At 40.5% G+C, this 19,374-nt stretch overlaps 1 protein-coding gene across 1 annotated transcript in view; it reads right to left on the bottom strand.

Annotated features, from left to right (window-relative positions):
* The window catches only part of LOC146701227 (partitioning defective 3 homolog), a 358,058-nt gene that overhangs the window by 227,504 nt on the left and 111,180 nt on the right, over window positions 1-19,374 (bottom strand). Inside the window, exon 3 of the mRNA XM_085467562.1 lies at window positions 17,772-17,946. Within this exon, the coding sequence (XP_085323688.1) occupies window positions 17,772-17,946 (175 nt within the window). The remainder of the gene's footprint in view (window positions 1-17,771; window positions 17,947-19,374) is intronic.

Below are 19,374 nucleotides of genomic sequence, written 5' to 3' on the forward strand. Positions count from 1 at the left end.
TAAATCTGAAAACAAGATTATTAATTTCATAAGGTCGGATTTGTTTTCCCAAAATAAAAAAAGTGCAAAAGCCATGAAAAAAAAAAGTGGGATCGGGGATTCGTCTCTATCCCAGTGTAGACTAGACTCACAGAGACCCCTCCACACTGAGGCCTCTGGGGAGCTGCTAATCAACAAAGCAAACAGCCCTCAGACAGCCCAGAAACAGGACCACGGCAGCACCTTCCGTGTAAACACCATTTTGTGTGTTTCTCTATTATGGCTGGTCCACAAGAACAGGCTCCTGAAGAGAAGGGGCCATAAATCTCACTCAGGCTGATATGTGGCTAAGTCACTCATGATTAAAAACACTGCTCTGAAAATGTCACGAGCCAGGAGTAGCAAAATGACCAAAGCTATCAACCCTGCGTGAGATTCTAGGATTCAGAATGGTCGGTCAAACGAATTTGGACTTTGACAGGAAATATTAAAGAAGCAGCTGCTGCTGAAATAAACAAAGACTTCTTGCTAATCAAAGCCGCTTCTTGCCTATGAGATGTCAATTCAGTGTTGGAGATTACCTGATTAGCTTGCTTTAAAAAGCTACACAGCTAAACAGTCTTATTAATCTGCTCCTCGATGTAGGATGCGTGCACTTCAAGAGGCTTTTGGCTAGCACAGTGCATTCACCACGAGTAGCTGCAAAGAAAACTTGGCTGGCTTTGAGCTTTAATGTGTCTGTCTTCATATCACAAACACATACCAGCAAGATTTCTAATCTAACATTTTCTCCCTGTAAGCGCAAGTAATAGCAGTAATATATTAGGCTGATCTTAAACATTTGCAAACATGCACTCTTTGCTAATTCCAAACAAAGTTGTTATGGTACTCTGTGTATTGTCATCTATAAAACAACAGCTGTAAAGAGCAGCTGTAAAGAGAAAAAAAATCCCTTCCTTCACTTTAGCGCTACAGTTAGCGAATTAGCAAATAGTGTGCAAGAGAAGGAAAACAGTCTAAGGATTTTAAGAAGCGCACGCTTGTCCTTTTATTGCATGAAAGGACAAGCTTGGATAATGAAATGCAAACTGTGTTCAGGACAGAAACAAAGCTATGCTGCTAACTCAACATCTGAAAACATCTAGACAGACAACATGCTAACAGAGAGCTAGCCAAGAACCCAGAATGATGATAAACCTATGGGTACACTGGACCATGTCGCGTTGTCGGTTTTGTGTTGATATTGTAAAAACTAAAAGAAACATTGCAAGCATGTCTTCATTTGGATACAGATTTATGTTGGTGAGTGGAACTATAGGATTACGATTAAGGTTAACTGGTAATTATGTTACATTGCATTTTAGGACTATTTACAGAGTAAGGAAAAAGTAAAGTAACAAGTAGTGCCACGAGTCACTTTCTTCAGCAAATAATTAAGCAATGTACTACATTAATGTGTAATACTTTACTATTTTGCTGCAGATTAAAAATGCCCAAGGCAAAGCGGTCAAAAGTCTGGCTGTACTTCACAGCAAAAGATGCAAACTCAGCAGCCTGCAACAAGTGCTTTAAGGTGATACTGTGCAAAGGAGGTAACACCTCGAATCTGATGAAACACCTGGCGACGCATAGCGTTTTTTTAAAAGCCGAGAAATGCACCGTATTTGATAGCTTGCTGCGAGACCTCACACCGAGCACATCTACTGCGGGTGTGGTGCCTGTTATCGGTCCCGGAGTTAGCAACATCCCCCAAAAACCCGAAGAGGAGAGTCCTGGCCCCTAGCCCTGCCAGTGTAGCAGAAATGATGACGGATGATGATGGCAGCAGCAGCCATTCTTCTCTGCGTGAGTAGCTTAATGTTGTTCGTGTGTAATTTACGCTGAGTAGGCTAACCACGTTATTAAATTAATGCACGTAAGGTGAACTAGCAAACACCGTCATAGTTACATGCGGCTGTCTTTGTGTTTGATGGCAGATACTCCCTTCACCCTGGCCAAAAAGGCTAAAATGACCAAAGAAAAAGTAGAAAACAGCTAAACATGAGAGGTTTTTGGACAAAGTTTGTTTTTTCCATTGTTTAAGCACTGCTTCCAGCCAAGAGTGATACCATAAATCCCCTATAGCTGCAGAAAAGGCTAACATTGTTATCTTTTTACAAAAAAACAGCTAAACATGAGAGGTTTTTGGACAAAGTTTGTGTTCTTCATTCTTAAAGCACCGGTTCGAGCACCGTTTCAAAAGTACCGGTTTGGTACTGGTATCGGATAAAACCTAAACGATACCCATCCCTACTGGTGAGAATAGCATGCTTATGCTGGCTTCAATGGGAACATTGTTATTGCATCTCAGTGCTGTGTGCAGAATCACGGAGCATCTCATCATGAATATTAGCTAACTTCTGGGACATTTTTCAACAGCAGAGACAAGACCATTACTGATAGCACATCAGACTCTACACCTTATTTCCACAGTGAGCAACTGTGTCTCTTCAGTGTCATTTTAATGGCACAAAGGATTTTCCTTTCATATCTCTAAGCAAGCTTAAATTGTCACAAATTTAATTGTCACAGCCACTGTGTGAGCCAAAATTGGAGGCTGATGAGTGAGTGAATGAATTTCAGTTTCTGGCAGGTCAGACAGCCTTTAAAGCATGGAGCTCATTCCACCGCAGTTTCCAGACAGCACGTACACAAAATCCATATCGCAAACATTTCAGCAGTGAGAATATCTTCTTCCTCTGCTCTGAACAAAAACAAAACCAAAAAAAAAAAACCACCCTCACTCCAGCTGCTCTCTGCAGAACAGATGACAAACTTCCACCAGACTCACCAACTATTTCTGGATCCTTTAATGATCCTTTCCTTTTATTGGGTATACAAAAAAGTTATCTGCTGTGGGACATGAGACGAGGAGGTATGGGGGCTGAGTAAATATGAGGTCCAATGGATAGACTGCCTAATTGGAGCTGCCGAGCACATGTGCTAATCTTAATGAAGCACACATATAACAACATATATGAAGTCAGTGAAGTCAAAACTCGCTCCATAATGCAGAGCAGAGCACAACAAGACAAAAAACAGGAAAGCTTCTTACAAACTCAGCAGTGCTCTGCAGTATAGGAAGAACTTCTAATACTTTTTTTTTAGAAAAAGTGAACATGAGATGCTTGGAAACAGATGGTATTGTGATGTGCACAGTCTATGTTTTAGCAAAGCATCGCTCTGATCAGTCACACGGGTTTATAAAAGCACATGAGGATTTCATAGAAATTCGAGGCAGGCGGTTGTTTAGAAAAAATAAATTCTTCTGGGTAGATACTGTTTTACACTCAGTACAAATAACACATGTAATTGAGCAACCGGGTGGCATAGTCATTACACAGGCTTTCCTTTAGTTTCACTGATAACGCAAATAAAGATATTATCGCACAAACATATCGAGGTTTTTGTAAGAATTGCACGCACGTAACAGTGTGGCTGTAACATTAAGGTAGAGTTGCGCTGAAATGTCAATAAATCTTTGCTTAAGTCACTCTATACAGCTTGTTACATCACAAACCGAGGGATGGATTTCACAGGGAATTAGCCCAAATTTGATACGGAGCAAAAATAATATTGCTTTACATCTCAGGAAAGAGGTATCATTATAGGTCCAAAGTTTAGAGTGCTCGCAGCAGTGGGACATTTTGACCCCTCAGTAAGGTGTTCAGAATGATGAAATATGCAAGTAACATTGGAGCAATTGCAACAGCACTTGAAGTTCTAAAGTCGTGATCATGCACTGAGAAGCGTGAACTTTTTCGCCAGAGTGTCTTTTTTCACAGTTGTCCGGGCAGACGGATTTCCATTTGAGAAACTTTTGAAGAAAGTAGAGGGCACACTCCATCACGCCAAGATGAAAGTTTGCTTACTTTTTTTCATTTCTTGACAAATTTAGATTCTGTCCTTTGAACTTGAACCGCCAACAAGAGGACCGTGGTCCACTATGATCTCAGTGCCACATCTAAAGTGAACTCTCATCATTGTGCAATTTAAGTGTTCTTAGTACTTTTTCAGCTCATCAAACACTTGGAAACAGAGCTTTTTTTCCTCGTGTTTCCTTATTAGGAGCTGCACAAAGCTGGCAGGCCGGGGGTATAAGGGAAGAAAACAAATCAGCAGAGGCACGGAAGATACCTTAATTACCATTTTCTCATTAAGTTAATAGAAAACCGAATCAAAACAACATTACATTTCTCCAAAACTAAATGCAAATGAAAAAAAGATTGAAAATATGTAAAGTGAAACAAAACGCACAAGCTTCATGTCTGTAACATTTACAGCAAACGTGAATCTTCGGACAGATCAGTTCTTTTGAAATAAGATCCCAAACTTAGGTGCAAACCACAGACTGACCCTGTTGCATTTATATTTCTGGGAGTTCTTTTGTCCAGACACAAAATATCTTTTTGCACAGAATTTAAATCGAGTGTTCAGATTGATTTACTATCATTTACACATGCAATATTAATAATAGCCTTCACATTTAATGCCAAAAAAGCATGTCTTAGATTTTATGCTTGATATTGAAATGAACCAGCTGTGCCTGCAACTACTGTAAATCACATGTAAAACTAGCCACACCTGTGAGTGTTTTGTGGGGATTGCGCTCATCCTTCATGTATCTCATTTTTAAAAACATCTGAAACGGTGACAAGATGGAGGCGCTTCTATTACTCACAAGGAAAAGGTTATTTATCTGAACTGCTGAAGAAGGTACAAGCTTGACCACATGGCAGCTGTAACTCTGTTGACATTTGAAGTGTGACTCATGTCACCACCCTGTCCCGAAAAGAGAGGGTGCCCAGATTGAAACTAGGGAACCTCTTGATCTGCAGTCAACTGCTTTGCTCCTGAGCTACACCCCCTGAGATTAACCCAAGGTTGTACTACAGACATGCTGTGAGTCAGCTAGTTGTGGGTTTCATCTCCGCTACTTGACTAAATGGCACACGACAAAAACAATTTGGGCCGGCAGGCTTTAGGAAGTGGGCAGGAAATTCAAGCCCTTCATGTCAACCTGCATATGCTCTGCTGGAACAAGACACTAGAAACCAAATCAGTTCCAGGATTTTTTTTTCCTATGCTCAACATGTGTAGATGTTTCAAAGGAGACAGGATTTTTCCTACACAGCTGAAAAAACTATACGTTTTAACTATCTGCTGTCTCCTATGCAAAAATGAAGAGACTTTAAAGGTTACTTGGTTTATTTAATAAAAAAAAAGAATGTTGTACTCATGAACATACATTGATTAGTTTGTAATTATAAACAAATTAATACATCATAAACATAATCCATTAAAAATACATGGGTATAGCCATCAATTCAATATTATTATTAGTCACAATTACTTAAAGTCAGCAGATTGAACACATGATTCTTCCATCTACGTACAGCTGGTGTGTTGGCTGAACAGCAAAAGCTTGTTATATGCTAACATTATGTCATCTAATGCAGTGTTTCCCAACCACTGTGAAATGATCAGGTGTGCCGTGGAAGATTATCTGGCTCCACCTGATTAGTACTCCAAGCGATTGCCGTGGGTAACGGGCAGAACAATTACATTCTCTTCCCCTAGAGGGCAGTGCAACTAACTGCTCTAAGTAAATGGGTTCCCAACTGCTAGTAAAACAGAAGAAATTACATAATAGTCATGCTGTGAGACGACACAGCACATAATAGCAATAGATAAATATTTGAAAAGAAAAAAATAGTATTCAATCTGACCTGGGTCCTGGAGAAAGTTCTGACTCAGATGAAGGTCCTAGCAAGAGTAGTGGTCAAAGAAAGCAAAAAGGCATACTGGGGACAAACCGAGTCAATTCCACTATACCTGGTGCCGTTGAAAAATGATCAATATGCTTCCTGTGAGATTTTTGTTGGTGGTGTGCCGTGTGACTTTTCTAATGTGAAATATGTACCATGGCTTCAAAAGGTTGGGAAACACTCATCTAATGTTGGCTTGAGTGTCCTAAAAAATCCCACTTGCCCCCCCAAATAGGTTCATATGATGTGAGAATGTCATCAGAGTCTATTCACCAAGTATCTGAGTCCAAAAATGTTCCACTTCAAAGAAAATTTCAATTACACTGGCTAAAAACTCCTTTGTCCCACACGCCATCAAACTGTTTAACTCCTCTCTGGAGGGGAGAGGGAGGGGAAACAGGAGGACAAAGGAGGGGGGAACAACTAAGCTGTAGTGCCTCTTCACCTCACTGTACAATACCTTGTGCAATACTTTTTGTAAATAGTCAACAGTGCAATAGACTCAATACTTGAAATGTGCAATTCACTTGTATTTTTATTTTTTATTCCTATTTATTCTATTTATCCCCTTTGTATATTTTATTTATATTTGTCTCTGTATTTATATATGTGTGTGTGTGTGTGTATATATATATATATATATATATATAACAATTCTGTAACTGTAACTTCGGTCGTTGCTGTGCTTTTTGGAAGTCGAATTTCCCAGAGGAACCCACCCGAGGGATTAATAAAGTTCTATCTTATCTTATCTTATCTTAACAGCAGCTAATAAAAATAGCCCCGCTTACCAATACAAAAGTTCAGCATATCCTCAAAAACTCACCTCAGAATTTCCTCTCAATGGACAGAAGTGATCTTCACTAACTCATCAGCTCATTTAAGACTCATTTCATAAAGTTTTACAGCCCAGCTGTAGCCTGTCAGGTAACAATCACTACAGATGAACGACCATCGCAGCTAGAATTATGTACTTGAATTGGGCGGAGTAAGAAAACAGAATTCAGTTGACTGAATCTGCAATGTACAGACACTTAGTTGTGAGATTTTAAACAATGTACCTTTAATAATTCACAGTTCAAGTCTATAACATAAGAGAGGAAGCAGCTGCATTCTTGTATGCAAACATTCCCGACCATGAATTCTTTTGGAAATATCAGCATGTGGTTTCTTAACAGCTGAATGGACCGCACAGGGAGTCTGCGCCATGGGTAGCTGCTGCACATTCTCAAATGAACTTGACCGTAATATTTAAATGGCTTCAAAATGAAACCACGGGTATGCACAAATGTTCTGCTTTGATCAGAGTCGTGAACGTGAGCCAAGGAGATGGGAAGGTGGCAGAGGAGTATTCTGGGAAACGGGAGGACAGCGAGCATTGAGCGGCTGAACTCTGGATCCCTGTCCCACTTGCAGGCTAGGACCCGGAAAACTTCACACAACATCTTTCTATTGTGCCACACTCTAGCTGGAGTGAGTTTTACTGCACTGTGTGTTATTTAGCCTCTATTTCTGTGAGACGGGGTATGCGGCAAGAAAAGAAGAAAAAAAATTCTGCACTTTCAATTTATCCAGCACAGCCTCATGGTGAGATCATTTCAGCTGCTATCAGCTGAAATTAACTTGCCCTATTTTCCAAGAGTGATACATTCTCTGTATTTGAAAAAAGATTTGTCCGTGACAGACGTGCTCTTAAAAACTGACACAAAGTGACTCGTTAGAATCAAAGTTTAATATCTGTGGGTGTGCGTCTGCTCGCTTGTCGTGGTGTTAACCTGCAAAACAATTATTCCGTCCCGCGCTGAAGCACACATCAACGATCTCGTGTCACACATTAGCATGTGTTCATGAATGTCTGTCTGCATGAGATGTGTGTAAACATGTATGTTTTCTTTCCACCCACATGTGGCTACACATGCATGTAAATGCTTCCCTGGTGTGCGATTTGAAGCGGACACATTTCACAGGTGACCTCCCTGCGGAAGACAATGAAACAGAAAGGGATGGGAGGTTCTTAGAAAAGGGCTAATGAGCTGGGTGGAGGAGCTGTGGGGAGGTCCGCTGGGACGAAGAGCCGGGAGACAAAGGGATGCTAAACACCCCATAACCCTTTAGTGACTTAGTGAGTCAGAGGAGCAGGAGGTATTGCTCTTGGCCATCTGTGACCCTTTTTTAACATACAGCACAGACACAATGTAAATGAAGCCCACAGGTTCTCACTGACTAACGAACAAAACAGTTTTTTTCCTGTGTGTCATTTTGTATTTGTAGTTAAAGCAATTCTTTGAAATGTTTTGAATATGAAAAGAAATGAAAGCTCAAGTAATTATGCTAATTATTCTGAAGTATAATCATTATAATTACCATGCAGTGATGTTCTTGGATTAGGACTAAAAATATCGTTTTTTCTTTTTAATTTGCTTTCTTTGTTTAAATGTTCCATCCATTTATATTCTTCACACGTCACAGGGGGCTGGAGCCTATTCCAGCTGCCATCGGGCGAGAGGTGGGGTACACCCTGGCCAATCTATTGCAGGGCTAACAATGAGAAACAGGCAATCATTCACCCTTATCTGCAATTTAAAATCATCCATTAACCTAACCCTACTAACTGCATGTATTTGAACCGTGGGAGGAAGCCAGAGTACCCACAGAGAACCCACGCACACCCGGCCAGACACTGGATTCAAACCCAGGATCTTCTTGCTACTCATCGCTCCACCGCATTTAAAGGCTCCACATTTTTGTACTGATAAAGAGAAACACTGCAAGTTTACCACCACATATAAGAAGAGGATGTGTAATAATGAGCTCCATGTTTCGTTGTGTTTCAATGGAATCTGAAAGACGTTAAAAAATCTGTTTCTCATATACAGCTGAGCCAGGAAACTGAAGTAAGATGCTCGCGGTTATTCTCCTTAGAGTAAGAATGAGAACTGAGCTGAAGAATCTGGAAGCAAAAAGAAGAGATCTGTTTTAATTAATGGCACAGAGGCTAACTACTGAAGACCTAAACCTCTGGTTTGGTTTATTGAATTATTTTGATCATTTAAAAAATGGGATTGTAACTTGGCAACAGAAGCCATCCCAGTGGTCAAAAAGTAAGGGGGAAAAACAGATGTTCTGAACACAGTGCCTTTGTCTTGGGTGAAATCAATCACAGGTTTTTCTTAAAACTCCAGAAATATGTCCGCGTTCAAAAAACAGAAAAAAACAAACTGAGCCTGCACGAAGATGCCATATTTCAGCTACAACAGGCAGAAACGAGACTGCTGAATGTCCTTCTGGTGCTGAGATGACCCCGAGGTCAGCGCAAACAAACAAACAAACTCCCTCCTCTTGCTGTCTGTCATGAGGTTATGGCCATTTACTGTTTTATCCATTTTTGCATGTCACAAAGTGTAAATGACTTGCTCGGTGAAGACCTCTGCGTGTCTCTGTTGCTTTAAGTGTGACACAAGTGACCTGCAGGACATCTCTCAGCCCAGCTCAGGAAGCAATAAAGCAGTCAACAAACTCACACACAGACACATCTCCACATGATTCAGCTGTCTTGCTAAGGCTTTACTGGGATCCTAGCAGAAGTAATAATAGGAATCGAACTGGTAGCGCCTTCCCAGCAGTGCTGAGTGGAGACTTTTACCACTCTGAGCACTTCACACTTCATTACCAAAACACTGTCTTCCCCATTTAGCGTTGCAATAATTGTTGTAATAATTAGCCATAATAAGCTCTGGATGATATTAGAAACATATGAGCATTTTTATGACTATATTCTCAGCGACTGTGAAACAGAACGCTCACTCCTCAGCAGTTTAAAGACCCACCTTGGGCGCTCCATCGCTCTCCCTCTCCACACTGCGAGCGTGAGTATGATTAAGAGTTGACATAACTAATAGCCTCTCCACTAACGCAGGTAGGGAGAGGCAGTTCAGAGTCTCCTAAGGACCAACGGGCTTAAAAGTGCTTTCAGCTTGCTAATGATGAGCTTGCTATCCCAACATCCTCTCCGCTGAGTGTGTACTCAGCTCGGAATCTACGCTGAGAGGTGTTATGCACAGCTGGAGTGGACCGCCGCCAAAGCAAGGTTGAGTAGATCTATGATAGGTGATGCAGACACAAACATACATTTGCATGCAAAGCCCAGAAGTCGGGGAAAAAAATCCAAAAATATTTGCTTATTTTTGTACTTAATAAAAAAAAAATTGTCATTCTTATTTAGGGTTCTCAGACTTGCTATCAAGTGTTTTTGTCAGTGCTGGTCTTCATAGATCTACTTGGCAGCATGAACTTAGAAAAATGATTATATTACCACATCTTACATCCCATCAATAAATGCTTTTCCTTTGCAGGAATTTGGGGAATTAATACAGATAACTCGATTGTAACACTGGTGATTTCCTCAAACAGACATTTGTAAAGCAGGGGCTGGACAACAAGAATATAGCTCTGGCTGTATTAATGTTTTGTTGAATCAGAGCTGAATAAATGTTGTTCTTGTTCAGTGTTAGTGGAGAGGATAAGCCTGTCATGACAAATGTCAAGATGATGGATCATGTTATAGCACTGCAGAGGATGAGAGAGAAACAGAGAGCCTTAAAAAAGGCTATTTCACCACCTCTTCCAGGAGTAATATATAAAAGAGAGAAAAAAAGAAACAAACAGAAAATTCGAGCTCTCCGGATGAGAAATTATGGGTTGTTTCTTAACAATTTCATTGCCTGTAATGATAAAATTCAGTGAGGGATTGACTGTGTTTCTTACATTTATTATTCCCCACAGTTTCCTTTGAGCAGAAACCAGCTACAGAACTAAGTGCTGGAGAGGGATATAAGCACTTTCTTTTGTTGCTATAACACCTTGTAGCCCATTTTCTTGTAGCCCTCATCTAATTACATTACCCAGATGCCCAGCTCATACATCATTAGCTACTCATTTTTTTTCTCCATATGAACAGTCTGTGCACAAAACATCTTTCTCTGCAACACCCACAGGATCAGAAGTTTTCATCTCGCTGCCCTGTCTAATTCCATCTTTGTTATTCAGTAGTTATATGCCTGCTAAATAAGAAACGACTATAGAAGAAGCACTGGTAATATGACACGCAGTCTGAGGTTGGAAGGTGCCTCTCATCATGAGTCACCAAAGCTCGACTGAAATGACAAAGAAGATGATTGCATAATGTGAGTTTGCAATGAAAACCATGCTTATGGATGCCATATGAGCTGCAACTTCAACACAGCTCAAATAATGAATTTAACATTACAGCCACGGGAAAGTATGAAAAATGATGTTTTCCATGTATTTGCAACCTGTATGAACTCTTCTCCCAAAAGCTTCCAAGTATTTCTAATATGCCTTGGGGAGAATATACAGTGAAACTATCTTAAATGATCTAAAAAGTCCTGCTATTATCATCATCATCATGTAGCATGCTATACTTTATTTAGCAAAATCAGTGGCATTATGGTTTTTTTTAAATGCAGGATCAAATGACTTCTATAGACGACAGAACACAGACTTTTGGTTTGGAAGTGTAAACTAGTTGTTATATACACATCCTTCATGTCTCTGTGATGTTGAGTACAATTTAAACCCATTACAGTGAAAAACAAAACAAAAGGGATTTACAAAGGCACATACAAAGAAGCAGAAATCCATTCATTCATACAAATATAGTATGAATGGGTTAGGTTTAATAATTTTCAAGGGACTCTGATTTAAAAGTTAAAGGGTTTTGTTAAAGGAAAATAAACATGACCTGAGTTGGGAGGCGTAGGTGAGCTAGCATGTCGTACTACTGTCCTTGAAGGCATTTTCCCTTTTTTTGCCCGTATCTCAAAATACGTTCAATGAAACTAAAATATTTTAAAAAGTTGTCATCAGTCACTACTAAAAAATAGTTTAGATCCTATTTTTGCTCTATGTAAGCTAAAGCTCAAACATTTTCCTCTGCAGGATTGAAATCAGCAGACGAAGATGACGTGAGCTGGGTTAACCACCTGACAGGAGCAGTCAGCTGACGCACACTGCGATTCTTCTGATATCAAAGTCCCAAGATCGCACTGCGTCACCTGCTCACCACTGAGGTGAGAGATTGAAGGTGGCTGTGGTGCGGAGAGAGTTGGAGAGAAAGAAGGCAGATAACAGAGATAAGTATCTGTTCCTCGTATCACACCGAGCTGCACAGGGTCCCAAACTTAAACCTGGTAGTTTATCTATAATGGGCAATCACAGCCTTTGGAATTCACCCAAACCCACTGGGAGGGCCCCCGTGACAGAGGGCGCAGGCCACTTCTTAAGCCTTAAATCTAAGATGGAGATCCAGTGTTTTGTGTCACGGAGTGTCCCCCTCTCTGCTGTGACTTTTACATGGCCTTGGCTGGTGGCAGGGAGCCTCCTCAATGGCAGGCCACTAAGCCAAATTGATTAGATGAAAGCACTCCTCTTTGAAGGTGTCAACCCCCCACCTCCATCCACGAGCAATTTCTCTAATGGCATCCAGGCAACCCTGTCGCTGCAGAGCCTCGAGGACCAAGACGGGCAGAGATTCAAAAGATTCAGCAGAGGAGCGGGTCGGTCGAGGAATGGACAATTTGTCATTACACTGCAAGTCTGACTTGGCAGGGGGGTTGAAAGTTGTAAAGTGGTCAGAGTGGAAATGGAAAAGAAAAAGTTATCCATAGATTTTTCACTTTGAGCTGAACAAAAAATAATGCCAGTTTTGTAATGGATCAGTGCAATCACTGTGATCTTTTTGTTAGCCTTTTAAAGCCACTCCGCATCAATGTCAGTGTACTTTTAACCACTGTCAATAACACTTGAGCTTCTCCCATTTCCTGATTGTGTGTCCTAAACAAGTGCTGTGGACTTTCTATAAAAACCTAAAAATAAAAAACACAGTAAAGTCAAGTTCAAGTCAAGGAAGAAACACAAACTGGATGTCCGTGTGTGTGTGTGTGTGTGTGTGTTCAGATTTCAGCTTCATAGACAATTATCTTAATCTAATTGCAAATTGGAATTGCAATGATCCAAAACAAAACATGCAGACACATGTGGTGTTGAAAGTGATCCGTCCTTGTTGCTCAAGCCCAAACAGCAAAACTGCCTGTTCAGGTAAAAATTCAGTTGCTGTCAGATTAATGCAAAGGAATGCATGTTTCAGTCACACATTTAAGTTTCCCTTGAGTTCCTTAAAGCTGTAGATACACAGCTCATAAAACATCTGCTCTCAATGGGGAAAAACACCATGGTGGACATCTATACTGATGTGGACAGGGTAATGTGTTAGGGACAAATTAATGCCACAAAAAGCCACAAAAGGCTGAATTTAGACACCCAAAAATCAAAGGGAAATACTGATGTGGCAGATATCATCACTGCAACAACTAAAAATGATACTGAGTAGTTTGAATGACCCCTACGTGCTTGCATACAACATCGAGGCATGCTCCTAATGAGATGGTTTGACCTGCAACCTCGTGAGACGAGCAGAAATGTTTCACAGGTTTTCTATTGGATTTAGGTCAGGCGAGCTCATGACCAGTAAATGGTATCAATTCTTCCATCCTCCATGAACTGGCTTCAAACCAAGACCCATCTGCTAGTAAAATAGCTCACTTTTATTATCTTTGGCCTTAAAGAGCTATTAAAACACTAGCTCCCAATTTGTAGCAACACTAGCATCACTGAGGAATGTGCGTTTATTCATATGAAACTTTCAAAAATAATTTTAAACATATGTTTAAAACTAAAGCCGACAAACTTCCAGCAACACAAAGTCAGCTCCTGGTTCAAATCACTGAACTGTGGAGTGAAATTCTTTGAGTAACAGAGAACAGAGCATTCAATTTCGAAGCAAGCGCCATTAAGATCCGGTGTTAATTTAAAGTTTCAGACAGTTTCTTACTTCTGAAAGATTCGAATTTAGTGCGAAGTAGAGGCAGAGGCAGCTCCGGCATCCGTATAATTACGGGAAAATTACATTCATTATTGTAATTTACATCTCATCTCCAATCCAATTATTAACAGTTTGACCTGCATGGCACATGTTAGCATGGAAATCTAAAATGGGCTCCCGAGGCGGTGGCAAGAGGAGGGGTGGAGAACGGAAAGTGAAGCGAGAGGTAGAGTTTTGGGACTGCGGGAGATGGAGGAGGGAAAAAAAAACAATCAATATGGCTCTAAAAGATGATGATTTTAAGTAGCCATTATTCTCTGCCTCAGAGCACAGCTGCCAAGGGTGCTGCTGCTACACTTTGATGCCTGATTTGCAATAATGCTGCCAGTAATTCACTCATCTGCATCTCTGGAGGGACCATCAGCTGTCTGTTTATCTCACTGACCATGTACATGCGATGCCAGTCAGCCTGACGCTTAAAACAAGTTTTGAGACAGCAACATATAAAAAGAGTTGATGTGCATTACATGCAATCTCCCAGGAACTAATAGGCTGTGTAATACAACCCTGTTTGCAGTTTCTTGGTGAAGCGTCCCCTCACCGCTGCAACAAACAATACATGTCATTTGCTTCACCAACCTGATGACCTCTTTTCTACCATCCTTCTTCATCATCTTGTCATGTTCTCCAAACACTGCTCTTCATAGAAGTAAGGCTCATTACAGGAAACGTTATGTGCAGGAATCAGTTTTTCTGCTTAACCACAATCTAAGATTAGCTATTTATGCAAAAAAACATGCTTTAGAGCATGTTTGCCTTCAGTTAATCCAAAACGCTGCAGCAAGAGTCCTGACAGGGACTAGAAAGAGAGAGCAGATTTCTCCTGTATTAGTTTCTCTTCATTGGCTTCCTGTTAAATCCAGAATTGAATTCAAAATCCTGCTCCTCACATACAAGGTCTTAAATAATCAGGCCCCATCTTATCTTAGTGACCTTGTAGTACCATATCACCCTATTAGAGCACTTCGCTCTCGCTCTGCAGGCCTACTTGTTGTTCCTAGAGTATTTAAAAGTAGAATGGGAGGGAGAGCCTTCAGTTTTCAGGCCCCTCTTCTGTGGAACCAGCTTCCAGTTTGGATTCGGGAGACAGACACTATCTCTACTTTTAAGATTAGGCTTAAAACTTTCCTTTTTGCTAAAGCATATAGTTAGGGCTGGACCAGGTGACCCTGAATCCTCCCTTAGTTATGCTGCAATAGACATAGGCTGCCGGGAGATTCCCATGATGCATTGAGTTTTTCCTTTCCAGTCACCTTTCTCACTCAGTATGTATTAATAGACCTCTCTGCATTGAATCATATCTGTTATTAACCTCTGTCTCTCTTCCACAGCATGTCTTTATCCTGTCTTCCTTCTCTCACCCCAACCAGTCGCAGCAGATGGCCCCGCCCCTCCCTGAGCCTGGTTCTGCTGGAGGTTTCTTCCTGTTCAAAGGGAGTTTTTCCTTCCTACTGTCGTCAAAGTGCTTGCTCATAGGGGGTCATATGATTGTTGGGTTTTTCTCTGTATCGACTGTACAATATGAAGCGCCTTGAGGCGACTGTTGTTGCGATTTGGCGCTATATAAATAAAATTGAATTGAACTGAAAGTTTGCGTAGGCGAAGAAAGCTTTCACAAACTCATCACCGTGACATCCAAATAAGAAAAAGTGTGGCTAGTATCTATGAAAAAAATCAGCAGAAGGTCAAACAGGTCTTCACAGTTTAATTCATTACTTTATGATTCTGTTCAACAATAATATCTAAAAGGTTTTTCCATGAGATAAAGAGGGTAAGAGCTCCGTATCAGATATAGAACAACACTGAGAAAACACTCTGTCTTCTGTGTAATTCACATGCAAGGCTTTGGAGGGCAGAAATAAGGTCCACACCCCACCATCCACCATGAACACTCAATAAAATTACACTGCATAATGACTACACGTTATAGTATAGTTACAGTCAAATTCTATAGTTTGTATCTACTGTAAAGAAACAGAGCAATCTACAACCACTCTGCAACACTGAGAGGGTTTAAATAAAGTTCTAAAATTTTTCTCTTAAAAAAATGTTCAGGAGATAATACTTTTTCAAATGCAGGAACTTTGATGGCTAGGCTACCAACTGTAAGTGCCTCGATGCATTTTCAATCATCCTGAACGCTGCGTTTTCAATCATTATTTGAGATATTAGATGACCTAAAATTACATACAGGTGGCCTGAAATTTTGTCCATTTCTTTTCATATAGTGTTTCCACTGAAAGATTGATATATTACACTGATACTCAAGGTTAATTAAATAAAAATAATCTCTAACTATCTCAGTCAGACATAAAACACGATTAGGCAGAACAGCGATGTCCATCTCAGTCGCTGTATTTAAGATAGCGGTGCAACGTGAGGCTTCCACAAACAGACATCTGCTCCCATTAATTTTTAATGGATTCATTTTAAGTTGTGGGAATGCTTTAGTTTGTTTAAAGATGTAATTACACACTAATCAATGTATATGAATGAGGACAGTAGTCTTTTTTTCTATTAAATAAAATGTAAACAAGTGATACGTTTCACTTTAGTTTTATTGCCATGGATTCACATGATTTAAATTACACTTAATTGAGCAGTTTGATCTGAATGTGCTAATTTTAAGTCGCTCTTTCAACACACAAACAGTGTTTAAAGCTATAAATGAGTTAGGGTAAAATCGTGGTGGTTTGTGTGAAGCTTTTTGACAGCAGGTCAGACAGCATCACACGCACCTGCTTTTTCCACGCTGTGCCTCTGGTTCACTTTCAGACTGCCACCATTCTCACGTCATTTCCATAAATCTTCACATTCTATCAGGTTGGAACGAGCTTTTGTGTCAGAGCAGAAGAGTAAAGTCAACTGTTCATTCATGTGCACGACTGTGTCAGCCGGCGCCTATATGTGCGCTTTGGCTTTGAACGTCTTAGATGTCCTTTGAAGTTTAAGACAGCTCCGCATCAAGCTCACTGGTTCCACTTCACAAGATGTGAATATGTGGACACAAGCAACATCTGACTCACCGACTTGAGCATTGCCATTTCCTGATTGTGTGTGCCACGTGTGAGTGCGTGCACGTCCATCTTGCTCTGGCATGTGTGCTTTTGCTCATGCGTGACCAAGTAACCCACTGCGTCTCAGTTCCTTCCGTTGTCTCGGTTTCTACCTGTCTGTCTAACTTAGGGCAATGACATTCCCAGGACACCTTTCGAAGTCTCGACAGACACTCAACTCTGAATAATACACCTGAAGCATGTCAAGTAAATCACACTGTGGTCAGATTGGTGTCAGTTAGAAAAAGTTTACTTTTTTCACATCTGTTTGAGTCAGGATCTCACAGCCCTGTTACAAACAAATTAATAACATTGCTCACATTACTCCAATCCAGAACTGAATGGATGTGTTTTGACAACCTGTGGTCACCTTTATCAACACTGTGTCAGCCAAGGTGATTCAGAACAACAAAGCATAGCATTACCTAAGCAACACAGATTTTTGGGGGCTATAATTTAGTAGCTGAATTTCACACCACAAAATAAGCAGATACCCAAGGAGCTGAATGTAAGCATCAGTGCAGACCACGGTCTGAAATTATTACCTTTTGTTATGCTTGGCTTCCCAAGTAACTTTTAGCTTTCAGACGTCAGCTTTCATGTGCCTGACCTTTAAAGCTTTGCATTTTGAATGTCTGCTAGTGGCATACATTTCCTGCTCGTTCTTACAAAAGCACAGCACAGGCCTCAAGGTACTAGTCACACTGATGATAATTTTTCTCTTCTTTGCATCAGAAGGCTACTTTCTCTTTTTTATACTGTACCACTCAACAATGCCAACTACCTTTTGCTTCAAGGCAGAAAATTGACTTCACGCTTCCAAATATTCCAGTCTACAGCTCAAGAACATTTCACTGGTCAAGTAGACCTGAGAACTGTGCATTTTTTTAAACAGTTATGAATGAATCAAGAATAAAGACAGGTGACAATAACAATTAGTGGTGATGTAAATGTTGATGCTAGACTCACTGGATAGCAGAGCAGATGGGGTGACTTCAATCTCACTACTGGCCTGGTAGGGCTGGAAGGCTGATGCTGAATTCATCTCACTGGCGAAGGGTTCTGGGCTTTGTGTACCTGTGGAACTGGCACTGGTACCGTCGCCTCCATTGTGAGGATCCTGCTCTTCATATATTGCAACCAGCTAGACGGAGAGGAGAAGGAAGTATTTGTATGTTAGCATGTGCTTTGAAGAAAAAAACGAACAAATAGATGGTGCCAATGGCTTGGTAGATGTGTAGACAGACAGAGAGATAGATGGATAGATGTGGAGATAGATGTATGTCCAGATGGATGTCTAAAATCATGTCTAGATGGCTAGATAGATTGATAGAGGTCTAGATGTTTAGATAGATAGATAGATAGATAGATAGATAGATAGATAGATAGATAGATAGATAGATAGATAGATAGATAGATAGATAGATAGATAGATAGATAGATAGATAGATAGATGCATGTCCAGATAGATAGATAGATGTCTAATATCTATCTATCTATCTAGATATCAATGTCTAGATAAATAGATGTCTAGATGTCTAAATGTTAAAAGAGTAAATAAAACTGCCAAACTGCCACCATGTGAGCATGCTTTTTATTCAGCTAATCTACTACTTTTGTCCCCATTCACAGATATGCATACACTTACTTTCTCTACAGTTTAATCTTGCAACATCTGCAGTCATGGAGCATGAGGTGCTCAGGGTTGCCAAGTTAGGCTCCCACAGCGAGCAGCTGCTCCATTCTAACATAGGTGATACGTTGCCACATTTCCCAGGCCAGATAGGAAGAACTCCTCATAGCATCCCATAATTATCTGAGTCTAACACACACCACTGATTACTACAGCCAACAAAGAGCAAGAAAAAGACCTCATTTAGGTTAAAGTAAAAAAGACAATCAGCTGGAAAAAAAAATCAGACTGGCCATTGCCAACTCACCACATGTGTCAAAGCTTTACTTAATACTCGTGGACTGAGAGGGATGCACAAGGAGAGAGAGATGAAAGAGATGAAAGATCCCCAAAATGCTGCACAAGCTGTAGTCTTGGAGTGAAGGTACCAATGCCAAGTTGCTTTCATTGCCAGCACAACCTGTTAATAAACCTCTCTGAAGGAGATTAACCTCTCAATCCATCGAGACAGAGCAATCAGGCAGCGGCAGAGCGATAGAGATCGTGCAATACAGGAACAATAGCATGTATATTACAGACATAAGATGACTCCCTTTTATGTCTTGTGCTTCCTCCAGGTCTGTGTAATGGAAAGCTGTGAACGTGGAGGGAGCAAACAGCTATTGTGTATCCCATATCGCATTTGTCTGAAGGTAAAAATAGCACAAGCGTTTTTCTGTGTATTTGCTGTTTTTCATCACCTCAAGTGCAGGAAAATCTGCATATAAACAAGTTTAGAAGCCCCTGCTCTTCTTTGTGATTTAATTCATTCATATGCAGAGGATGATGCTCAAGCGTGCATGTGTTTGTGTCTGAATTTATGGCTCTCGGTGAGTATGCCCATGTGGTTTACTGTTGCTGTAATTCACCACACAATTAAAGCAAACTGTTTTGTTTAGG

Source organism: Copadichromis virginalis, linkage group LG9 (assembly GCF_057382275.1).
Source record: "Copadichromis virginalis isolate Kocher_CV1m ecotype Utaka linkage group LG9, C_Virginalis_male_GT1.1, whole genome shotgun sequence".
NCBI lineage: Eukaryota > Metazoa > Chordata > Actinopteri > Cichliformes > Cichlidae > Copadichromis > Copadichromis virginalis.